The sequence below is a fragment of the Pogona vitticeps genome, chromosome 8 (assembly GCF_051106095.1).
Source record: "Pogona vitticeps strain Pit_001003342236 chromosome 8, PviZW2.1, whole genome shotgun sequence".
In the NCBI taxonomy this organism is placed as follows: Eukaryota; Metazoa; Chordata; class Lepidosauria; order Squamata; family Agamidae; genus Pogona; species Pogona vitticeps.
Window position 1 is genome coordinate 13,736,917 of NC_135790.1, and position 12,787 is coordinate 13,749,703.

Below are 12,787 nucleotides of genomic sequence, written 5' to 3' on the forward strand. Positions count from 1 at the left end.
TCATTCTAATTCACAATGGACATGTTCACTATATTTTCCAGTGCCCAATAAAGGAAACACCGAAGAGTGTTATAATGGTAGGAGCATTGCATTAATTTGCAATGCAAATAGAATGATAATCAAGTTTTGCAACAAAGGTTTTTCCACATATGAAGCAAGAAATACCTGATGTTCACACTGGATTGAGAACTGGAAGAGGCAGTAGGGATCATATTAGAAATATGCATTTTACCTCCCTATCTAATAACATAAAAAGATTCCTGATGAAGGTGAAAGAAGAACGTTTAAAAACAGAATGAGGTTGAATACAACATTTTTGAAGATAAAAATCCTGTCTACAGAAGAATTTCATAGTTCTGATATTGGCAGTGAAGATGTTGAATGTTTTCCGCAGGGGTCGATCATCTCCCCAATGCTGTTTAACATTTATATGTGGCCGCTGGGTGGGGTCATCAGGAGGTGTGGGGCTTCATGCCATCAGTACGCTGATGATACCCAGCTCTACTGTACATCTCCTTTTTACCTACCTCAGTGGGTGGCGTTCTGTCCCTTCAGCGCTGTCTGGAGGCTGTGCTGCAATGGATGCAGCTGAATGGGTTGAGGTTGAACCCGGACAAGACAGAGGTCTTAAGGGTGGGCGGCCCCTCCATTGGTGGTTTGGGAAACTCCCTCTCTTTTGGGGGTGTGTGACTCTCACTGCAAAGAGTGTGGTGTGCAGCTTGGGGATCCATATGGACCCGATGCTTACCATGGAAACCCAGTGGCATCCATGGCCCACTCCGCCTATTTCCATCTGTGGCGGATTGCCCAGCTGCAGCCCTATCTTGATGGCGGGGCCCTCACCACTCTCATCCATGCACTTGTAATCTCTAGATTAGACCACTGTAATGAGCTTTACGTGGGGCTACCTTTGAGATTGATGCGGAAGCTACAAATGGTGCAGAATGTGGCAGCCAGACTCCTTAGTGGGGTGAGAAAACAGCAGCATATCTCTCCCACTCTGTCTGCCTTTCGCTTCCGCATTGACGTTGAAGTGTTGATGATGACGTATAAAGCCCTAAACGGTTTAGGACCTCGATACATGGCAGATCGCCTTCTCTCACCTAGATCTACCTGAATCACTCGCCATAGCCAGGAGGGATGGTTGAGGGGCCTAATACCGAGAGAGGCCTGGAAAGAAAGAACAAGAAACCGGGCCTTCTCAGCAGTGGCCCCTCGGCTCTGGAATAACCTCCCATCAGTGATACGCCTGCCTCCCTCACTGGATGTTTTTAAGAGCCAATTAAAAACTTGGCTGTTAGGCAGGCCTTCCCTTCTGTCAATACTTGACTTTATTTTTATTATAATTTTCTGTTTTCCCATCTTGAGTATTACTAAGCATTACTAATCACTATTGTTTTGAATTGTTTTTAACTGTTTTAGTTTTACAATGTTTAATGGAACCCGCACAGAGTAGACTTTGTCTAAAAGGGCGGGACAGAAATCTAATAAATAAATAAATAAATAAATAAATAAAATTAGGATTTTATGTACCATTGTTTCATCATCAGTCCAAATGGAGGCTTCATTTAAGAGATCTGAAGAAGACTGATGTCTCTATAGGACAGTGGAGGCAAACCTTTTTCAGCTCGAGTGCGCAAAATGAGGGGGTGGGGAAGAAACCAGTGGCTGCTGTGCCAACCAGAGCCGGAACAGGAAGTGGCAGTTCCAGGGAGAATCATGGGGGCGGACAGGAAGTTAAAGGGGGAATCATGGGGATGGACATGAAGTTAAAGGACCCAGAACAGGAAGAGAAGGGGGGAATCCCAGCTGCAGCCACTTCAAAAGGTTTGTTGCGTGCCAGAAGAAAGGGCTTCCCATGCCACAGGTTCGCCATCACTGCTATAGGACAATTGTATTAGATTCAGAAGGGCACTTATGAAGAATCTTGTGCAAGGATATATCACTGGATTCTTCATAGCCAGCCTTCGATGTCGAATGCAAAGGTCCTATAAAGACCTCTGTACTATGTATGGTAGATATTCGTGATCATTATGTATGGATATGGAAACTGAACAGTAAAGAAAGCTGATGGGGGAAAATAATCTCTTCCCTTGAAATGTGATATTGGTGAAGAGCTTTACATACTGTATACCATAGACTGCCAGTAAGTCAGATAAGTGGGTTCTAAATCCAATCAAAACATACCAGTCCTTAGAAGCAAAAATGACTGGGCCCTCATTCTTGGGACACATCATGAGAAGATAAGACTTTCTGGAAGAGATAACAATGCTAAGAAAAGTTGAAGGCAACAAGAGAAGAGGAAAACCAGATAAGAGGCAGATGAATTCAGTAAAGGACATCACTTTGCAAGAGCTAAGTTAACAACAAGACCTTTTGGAGGTGCTTACTTCATAGGGTTTCCTTAAGTTGAAAGTGACGATGGCACATAAAACAAGAACAAAACTCTGTTGAACTCAGTTGGACTTGCATATAAATAGACATGTTTGGGATTACATTGTGTGCTATGTTTAACATAGGGGTGGGGTCATATATGGCCACCCTGCAATTCTGATTAGTGAGCATCATAGGTTGGCTAGGGCTGCTAAAAGTTAGAGTCCAACAGCAAGTTGGCTGGGCTGGTTTTAAACAAAATTGAGGTACCAGGTGTCTTAACCCTAGCCACCTTTCTCACAATCTGCATGCAAGATGTAGGAATTCGTCAGTGGGGCAGGGTTTTGTGATTATTGGTTGTTGTGGTTTTTTCGGGCTCTTTGGCTGTGTTCTGAACAGCCCGAAAAACCCACAACAGCCATTAGCTCCCGGCCATGAAAGCCTTTTGTGATTATTCTTAATTACACTCCTAGTTCCTTCTCCAATTAAAACCTTTTATCTAGCAAACTAGAAGGAGATGCTTATGTTGGATTTAGAATATTCTTATAGTCTCCTTTTCAGTTTAAATCTTGGCAATTTGAATACTCTTTTAAAACATTTTAGCTTTTATATGTTAGTTTACAATGGATAAATATTTAAAATTATGTTAACAGCAGAGCACCCAACTACAACCTGAATGCATTAAGATATCTGTCTTGGTTTACTTATATTTGTCATTCTTCTAGATGACATGGAAGACATAAAGGTGTAATCTTCGTCTCAGTTGGTCTTTATGTAAAATAATAATAGTGTCCAGGTCAATTCTGACTTATAGCGAGCCCTTTTTCAGGGTTTTCTAGCTATTGAATACACAGACGTTGTTTACCATTCCCTTCTTCTGGGGCATCCGGAGATTGTGCAACTTGTTCATGGCACAGTCTGGCTCCTTTTCCAGGAGGCACAGTGAGGAATCATACTCCTAACATCTGGCTTCACAGCCAAATACCAAGTCAGTACTGAGCTGTGTACTATCCTGCTGATACTTGCTTCATCCTCTCTCTCGCTTTCTGCTCAGGCTTCTGCACAGTCTTTTGCCTTATTCCACTTACCATGACCACTTTGGGAAAAAATGGACTTAGTACTGTAAACAGAAATGTAACAAATGAAACTTTTGCCAGCATTGGTTGGCTTTACCCTGCTATATTAACAGCAAGAGAGTAGGGAAGTGTGGTTTTTAAAAGTCACAATACAGTTTCTGTAGGTTTCCTTTTTATAGATTGGGAGTTGCAACAGGGCATCTGTCCACCACTGATTTGGTCTAACACCAACTCCATTACAGTATCTACAGAATATTTCTGTATCTATGTAGTTGAATAATTACATCATGGAAATGTGTCTGCACTGCATAGGCATCATTCTACAGAATTTTGTAATATGTGGTATGATTTGGTGAGATAGTGAGGAATCATCTGGTAAACAGAATAGTTCTACATAATACAGACTACAGGAAGTACATTCAAACTCTAGCAAAGAATTATACGTATCATCAAATTCTGGATTCTGTAGGATATCATAAGGGGTATAATCTGTTGGAGGTATAATCAAATACCCAGGATAATAAGTATAATCAAATACCCAGAGTTCTGTAGGATAGAGCTGTGCCAATTACAGTGGTATCAAACTGCTGTACCTGTGTAGTGTAGATACGCTAAAAATTCACAGCCTTCCATGATGCTTTCTTGCTTTTTTCCACTTCCTCTCTTTGGCTGTTCCCTTTGCAGGTTTTTGGAAACCCCATGGGCCCTGGGGGAAACACTTCTGGCAATCCCATGATGCCCAGTGTAGCCAGCAGTGGCTCTGGAATGAATTCACCTCAGTTTATGGGACAGCAGCCTTTCCCTGAAGGTTCCACTAACAAGAGCTATGTGCAGCCTGGGATGTACAGCCGCAACACTTACCCTGGAGGACCGGGCTTTGCAACAAGGTATATTATGAAGGTCTGATCTGCTTCAGCAATTATTGCACATGGTGCATTTGTAAAAGGAGCTTCTTTTATCTAGTACAGTGGTTCTTAACCTTTGTTACTCAGGTGTTTTTGAACTGCAACTCCCAGAAACCCCAGCCAGCACAGCTGATGGTGAAGGCTTCTGGGAGTTGCAGTCCAAAAACATCTGAGTAACAAAGGTGAAGAACCACTGTTCTAGTACAGTATTGCTACTCTGAGTACTATGACACACAGTTTGGTTTCACTGATTGATTCTTCTGTTAGAGATCTAGCACAGTGTTTCTTAACCTTTTTGAAAGAAACGTCCCCTTGAGCCATTGAGGAAGTTATCATTGCCCCCCTCCCTGCGGTGATATCTTATTTATTTATTTATTTTATTTTATTTATTTATATATTTATTTATTTATTTAAGGCACTTAAATCCAATGACCCCTGAAAATAAAATTCAATTGCAAGAAAATGAAATGCCCGAGAAAAACAGATAACATTTAATGATTTAGTTACAAGTGAATTTTAAGACGCAAAAAGAAATATAAAAAGGGCATAAAAACAAACCGCAGTGCAGGAACTAAAAATTTCAAGATGAAAACTCTGAAATTAAATTAAGAATCAAGGAAAATATATTCATGCACACTATAAAAAGGGTTAAAAAGACACAAAATTTTTACAGAAGGAAAGCAACAAAAATCAGAGTGACAATATATAGATATATAGATATCTACACAAAAAGTTTACACGAAGAGCACAACAACAAAAAATTGAAACCAAGAAACCAAAATATAATATTGAACTGGAGTGCACGCTAAAAAAGTACAATACAAAGAGACACACAAAATGTTTCACAGAGCACAACAAAAATTCAAAAATGAAGCAAACATCGTCACACTATGTAAGAACAAAGGAGACGGGGTGACTGCAATAACTACCATGGCATCTCTCTTCTCAGCGTTGTAGAGAAGCTGCTTGCCCGTCTTGTGCTAGAGAGACTCCAGGTCCTTGCACACAGAGTCTATCCAGAATCATAGTGTGGATTTTGAGCGAATAGATCCCCCTCTGACATGGTATTCTTCCTCAGACAGTTGCAGGAGAAATGTAGGGAACAACAACAGCCATTCTTTGTGGCCTTCATAGATCTCACAAAGGCCTTTGATTTGGTTAGCAGGGATGGCCTTTTTAAAATACTTTCCAAGATTGGATGTCCATTTCGACTCCTTAACATCATCAGGTCCTTTCATGAGGGAATGAAGGGCAATGTAGTTTTTGATGGCTCAACATCAGATCCCTTTGACAGAGAATTAGTGCAGCAAAATCACCCCAGAGGGAGACCCCCAACTGCAATACAAGGAGATCTGCAAGCAGGATCTGAAGGCCTTGGGAATGGACCTCAACAGATGGGAAACCTCGACCTCTGAGTGTTCAGCCTCAACAGATGGGAAACCTCGACCTCTGAGTGTTCAGCCTGGAGGCAGGCATTGCATCACGGCCTCTCCCAATTTGAAGAGACCCTTGTCCAACAGGCCGAGGCAAAGAGGCAGTCCCGAAACCAGCAAAATCAGGGAGCTGATTGTATTTGTCTTCAGTGTGGAAGGGATTGTCACTCTCGAATTGGCCTTCTCAGCCACACTAGATACTGTTCCAAGTCCTCCATACAGAGCATATTACCATAGTCTCTCGAGACTGAAGGATGCCTAATCAATCAATCACCCATGGGCAAAACACAAAAGAACACATGAAAATGAAAAAAGGGTGCCGAGGTTTTTATCCAGTGGAAGTCACTCCACTGATAGAAGGCACTGTCCCCTTGCAGAAAAGGGAAGGAGACAGTTTTCAGTGATGCCCCTCCCTCTTGCAGACCACTTCAAATCTGCTGTTAAGTGTGAGTTGGGTAACTTAGCTTGGTGTGGTGGCAATGGAGAATGAGGGCAGCACCGGAGAAAGAATATTGGTGTAGGGAAGCAGCAGCCTAATCTATCCTTCCACCAGCAAGCTGATCCTTACTGGACACAAGCCTGTGTATTCCAAAGCTCGAAAAATGCAGCTTGATAAAAGCTTCACTTTATCTTCCACAAACTACCTCTGACACTTAAATGTGTCTAAAGGGTGACAATTAAAAACAACATGTCTCCATGGCTTCTGGCCAGGACTGTGTATTAATGGCCCATTCTAGTTTCACCAAAAGACTTAGTTTTCATACTGACCTATAATATGTCAGCTGGCATATTATTGCCATTGCGTTTAATGCGTTCCTGTTGGGGAAAAACTCACCGGTAAGCAAAGATTCCCCCATCCAGCCGCCATTTTCGCTGCCCAGTAAGCGAGGGCAGGGCGCAAAAACGCTGCGGGCAGCCATTTTCTGCACCCGGCGGCCATTTTGGAACCGCCGATCAGCTGTTTTCTAAACATTGCAATGCGAAGATCAGTAAGCGAAACACTTACCGATCATCGCAATGCAATGTTTTGCCTATCTAAACATCGCAATGCGATCGCATTGGCGATCACAAAAAACGCGTCGCTATGCGGACTCGTCATTAAATGGTGCGCTCGTTAAGCGAGGCACCACTGTAATAGAGTATTTGTCTGAAAGGAAAGGAATATTGTTTTTGCTGCTATCTGAACTCTAAATTCAAGATAGCAGCCCACTTGGGTCTCAAAATAATTTTTTTGAAAAGGCAGAGCAAAGTTAGAGAGAAATTCTGTAGATAGTAGACTTTGTATTAAGGAAATAGAGAAGCAAATTAGGGTTGTATACAGTATTGCCTTTTAGCAGTTTAAATTTTTTTTTAAATTCAAGGAGCATTGTTAGAATAATGCAAAAGTCTGTTGACCAAAGCAATTTTCTACACATGAAACTTGTTTAATGTAACATTTTCACATTATCTTTTCAGAAGCTTTTGAGAATAATTTTCAAGTTTTATGCCAATCAATTCACAGTCCTAAGGTTTTACAGTAGTCAGAAAGTAATGAGTAACTAACACTCTTTGCAACATTTACTCACACAAATTACTTCGGGGGGGAGGGTTACAACAACATTCATAACAAATTACCTTAAAAACAGCTTTCCATGTACCCAACAGAACAATAAACGACTGAACTGCTGGATAGCTCAACGAGAGATGGTGCGCCACCCCAAACCGACCAGTTTCTTTCCGTGCTTCCATTGCAATGGGCGGGAAGGTGGGCCAACGGCAGGGGATTGTGGGATTTGTACTCTAAACCTTGTGGAGCGCCCCTGCCACTCCCTTCTTGAAGCAAACTGTTATACTCAAGCCACTGACATGCTGCCCTTTTCGCCTTCACTGAACAGATCCTCAGGGTTCAGGAAGAAAGAGGAGTGGCTTACTTTCCGCAGTGCATTTGCTTAAGCCTCTCTATGACAGCCCCATGTGTTTTGCCCTCAGCGCTCTCAGTTCAGTTTGAGAGCTTTCTCTCCCAGATGATTTACACATAGAGGCACATCACACCCGTGTACATGGAAGACGGGAAGATCTCAAGTCCGATGTCCCTCAGTGCCATTTAAAGTCAGCCAGGTGGACTTTCTTCCCCCCTGACAGCCAGCCAGCCAGGCAGCCACAACAGGACAACAAGAAAAGCTGGAAAAGCTGCCCTTACCCTATCCCAAGGTATTAAAAAGAAATAAAGAAAAGCTGCTGAATTCCCACCCACCCAGGATGACCCAAGCCAGCCCTGTCCCTAGAAATCCTGCTGCGCCACCCCAAACCAACCCATTTCTCTCCATGCTTCCCTTGCAACGGGCGGGAAGATGGGCGGGAAGGCAGGATGCACAAACGGGACTCATCTCTCCCTCGCCACCTGGGTGCAAGGCAGTGCTTCACCGGGTGAGGATGGGGACGTGAGAGACCCTTTCCTTCCACCCGATCCACACTTGGTGCTCCCCTAGGGGAGAAAGGCGAGACGTGACAGGCAGAAAGAGCAGTGGCGGCACCGGATCCACTGCCAGCACCATGGCTGCAGCCTCCTTCACAGGTTTGGCTCGCTCCAGCGCCCCCCTACCATCCCCCTTCTGTTCTGCCGCCCCCACGCCATCCCTTTTCATTCTACCGCCCCCCTGAAAAATGAAATCGCCCCCTGGGGGCATTATTGCCCACGGTAAGAACCACTGATCTAGCAGAGCATACCCTGTTTCCCCTAAAATACGACCTAACCTGAAAATAAGCCCTAGTATGATTTTTTCATGATGCTCTTAATCTAAGCCCTACCCCAAAAATACACCCAGTTAAGTGAAACCCTGCCCTCCACCCTTGTGCAGCAACCAGAAGAAGATGACATGACTGTATTTGAATAAATGTAGATTGTTGTACATGAAAAAACTAAAACATCCCCTGAAAATAAGTCCTAATGCATTCTTTGGAGCAAAAATTAATATAAGACCTTGTCTTATTTTTGGGGAAACATGGTACTAGCCGTGGATGTTTTATTTTTTTCATGTACAACAATGTACATTTATTCAAATACAGTCATGTCATCTTCTTCTGGTTGCTGCACAAGGGTGGAGGGCGGGATTTCACTTAACTGGAGGTATTTTGGGGGTAGGGCTTAGACTGGGCTATGAAAAAGGAAGCCTTCATTTTGAAATTGTCTTGTGTTCTGGCTTTTTGGTGATCTTGGTGTATTTTGTAGACCAGCCGTGGTTTCTTATAGGGGTGGGCAATGTGTGGCCACCTAGATATTTGGGGGTGGGGGGGAAGCAAGGCTGAAAATAGCCTTAATGTCAGTGTTAGGACACTTAGCCCTCCAAGCATTATAGAACTTTAGAACATCCTTTGGTCTATGGTTGTTTGTCACAGTTAACATTTATTCTTGAAAAGGCTAAATACTAATGTGAAGCAGACAGTCTTATCAAAGTTAATTTGATTATCAAGGTATAAATCATTTACTTGCTTCTGGCTGGTTTACCAGAAATGTAGCTTTCAAACTTGCTCAGTCTCTCTTCATAGGATGAGAATAAATGACTGTTTTCACTCAGGTTGAAGTAAACAGAGAAAAAAAAGTTCCATGCAAATTTAGCTGTTCTACAAAATTTATTTATCTATATTGCTTCTACATTCCCTAAGCATAAAGATGCTTCATAGTTGTTGAAAACGTGCATCTTTGTTTAAAAAAAAGGTGGGGGGATCAATAAAAGTAGAAATGCATTTGTTTGTCTTATGGCATATATGAACACACACATGGAAAAACAGTGTATTTTCTAAATGCTCACCCAGCCGTCTGCCAGTTAAAATCTATGGAGAAAAATCCATGATTTTGCCTCTGTGCTGCTGTGTCTTTGCAGTAGCAATTATCTCTTTCCTCTCCCTGGCTGTTGGACTGGCTGACTGGCTGGCATCCAGTTTACATTACACCTGCCCTTTTATAGGCATGGGATGTTTATATATCTTTATCTTTGTTTGCATCTTCCTCCTGACCTAGCAGATTCCAAAACTGAAAGGCTAATACAACATCTCATAGACTTTGCTGCTCAAGCCAATGTTTGCTGATAAGAAGAAACAAAACAATTCTCTCTTATCCTTCTTTGTCTTTTAACCTAGCAGGCTCATATTTTCTCATTGCTACAGTTGCAAACCTGAGAGTCTTTCCATAAACTCTGCTACTCACATAGATTATATGGGAATTAATGGGAGGTTTATAATAAATCTACAGTAACCTCTAATGGACATTCAGTAAATGACTACTTAAACAGCTTCCTTCCTTCCTTCCTTCCTTCCTTCCTTCCTTCCTTCCTTCCTTCCTTCCTTCCTTCCTTCCTTCCTTCATTTCTTTTTGTCCTGAAGTAACCTCTACCAGGAAGTTTGTTGCTGTTCAAACTTCTATGTTTTAATTACATGTCAGATTTTAGTGTTAAAATTATTTAGTGAATAGTGTTAAAATTATTATATTTGTACTCATTTAATACTTTATTTACACAGAATATAAAGCTTTGACACACACACACCCCCCACACACACACACCTTCCATCTGGTGAGCGTGGGGAAGTCATGTTTGTAGATTTTCTCTGTGGCTCAATAGTCCAGTTTCACAATCTTCATGATGAGAGGGAGGAAAAGCAATACACACTTTTTTTGATAACACAGAGACCTTTCGGTAGTGTCGGTGGCATATAAGTTAAAAAAATAAATAAATAAAAGGTTAGGGCTAGTAAGTATCAAGAAATGGCAAGAAGGGGATTGCCTCTTCTGGGATGATACTTCAATTTTTGTAAATGAATATATTAGAAGTATTATTATTATATAATATAATGAAATCTGTTTAAAAACTTGGGGTCACTGTTTTCATTTGTCTTTCTAACTCAGTGGGACTTACAAGTAGATCAGAATGCAGTTGTATTTTTAAAGTCTTTTTTAAAAAGCAAAAGTCTTCTACACAATTATTTGAGAGTAGAATTAGAATAGAAATAACTCCTCAGGAAACATGCATACAGTTGCATTGTTAATTTATCTAACCTATTTAAGTGTTGCAGTGCTAATTAATTATTGTTGTATTTAGGGCCAAGGAAGGAATTCCCCCTCCCACATCAGGCAGAAAACTGTTTTTCCTATCTAAAGCTGTAACCTGTCTATTTGACTTGCAGGTTACAAATTTCTAACCCACGAGTCTCAATAAAGCCAGTGATAAAAATTCTCAATTTAATCTGCTTAAGTTCATAAATTCTGTATTAAATTATAAATTTGCAGTAAATCCTGATTTCTTTTTCAACCATGTTAATAGAATAAAGGAAGACATATATGGTCAACAGGTATAAATATTCAGGAGAAGGAAAACTCCGATTTCAAACCTCCACTGCCTTGTGGCTATATCCATTCATGGAAAAGGCTTCAGGAGTTAACCTAGAGGCAAAATCCGGAGCTGGAGTCCCGAAGGCAGTTCTTGTCGTTCTGCCAACTCCTGCGACGTTGCTGGAACCAGTTGTATTGGCTATTGCCTTTCCATTGGACCATTCCAGCAATGTGGAGAGGGGGGATCTGCTGCTTGGGTAACAGCCTATCCTACATATTACTTTACCCAGGCTTCATGCTCTGGAGAGGACACTCCTCATTTCAGAGCATGTTACCATAGTCTTTCGAGACTGAAGGATGCCTATGTCATAAATATTCTGTAGGAGCAGTGATCAGGAACCACAAGGAACGACAGGGTAGGCTTACATTTTAACTGCAACATACGCTGCTGCAAAAATTCTCTTTTTGAGTTTTGAATCACCAGGACTAGAATCTTGGCTGTTCAAATTCATGTGCTGATTATTTAAGAACATAATGTATTTCACTTCAAAAATCACATTCTATCAGCCACATACATATAAGGGAGGGTTGGGCAGACTGAAAGTATGTGTGTGTGTTGGTTCTTTGTTGTGTTAGAACTCTGAGTACCACTAAACAAAAACCAAAATTAGCCACTGTGTTGTTTTTAATGCTTAATGTTGTTTTACATGTTAAGTGTGTGAATACAGATACTTAGTAGCACAAAAATTTTGAGCCTAAGAATTTTCTATAAGTATCAAAAATGGTGATCACAGATCTTCCACACAAAAAATAACTGGTTACTCCAGACTTCATCCATTGTCAGCAGTATAATTTACCAAGAGTAGTTGTGGGTGATTTTTGCTGCTGCTGTTGTTAAACAATTTGGTGTCAAATATCATGGAACCACGTAGCATCTTTAAGACTAACAGACTTATTATAGTTTGAGTTTCTGTGGATGCACAGAAGAGGACTGTGTGCTGACAAAAGCTCATATTGTAATAATGGTGTTGCAGAACTCTTTACTATTTTGCTGCCATAGATTTAAAAGCTACCCCGTGGAAGTTGCTAATATGGAGTCAGCAGTCCTCGCTGTCCTACTTGAAATAGCCCAGATAACTACTAATAAGTCCAGAGCTGTTCTGCATTCATCTCTGAAATGTAACCAACTTTAAACCTATTTTTATTCAGTTACACAGGTAGCCCAAATGGCCCTGGAGGAATGGGTATTCCTTCCCATGCTGTTCGACCCTCTGCAGACTTCACTCAAGCAGCTGCCGCCGCCGCTGTAGCTGCTGCTGCCGCCACGGCTACTGCCACCGCCACCGCCACTGTTGCTGCCCTACAGGAGAAGCAGAGTCAGGAACTGAGCCAGTATGGAGCGGTAAGATGTCGACTGTGATACAGTGCATGATGCCTCCTATAGGTCCTAACATCCCAACTGTGATGGAAGTTGCAGCCCAGTTCTATAGAGCAGAGGTTCTCAACTCTAGTAACCCAGTGTTCTTAGACTGCAGCTATCCAAAACTCTGGCCAGCAATCCAAGAAGGCCTGGGTTACCCAAAGTTGGGAATCACTGCTCTAGAGGGTTTTACGCTTGAGGAGGCTGAGAGAGATGCTGTGGAGAAACAGTGTTCTTTCTCTGTGCCTGCATCTAGGTTTTCTTGCAGTTTTAGGTGG

At 41.8% G+C, this 12,787-nt stretch overlaps 1 protein-coding gene across 5 annotated transcripts in view; it reads left to right on the forward strand.

Moving 5' to 3' along the window:
• The window catches only part of ZMIZ2 (zinc finger MIZ-type containing 2), a 159,579-nt gene that overhangs the window by 87,985 nt on the left and 58,807 nt on the right, over nucleotides 1-12,787 (forward strand). For all 5 annotated transcript variants that reach the window (XM_072979010.2, XM_072979012.2, XM_072979011.2 and 2 more), the window contains 2 exons: nucleotides 4,134-4,336; nucleotides 12,299-12,491. In XM_072979010.2, the coding sequence (XP_072835111.1) occupies nucleotides 4,134-4,336; nucleotides 12,299-12,491 (396 nt within the window). The remainder of the gene's footprint in view (nucleotides 1-4,133; nucleotides 4,337-12,298; nucleotides 12,492-12,787) is intronic.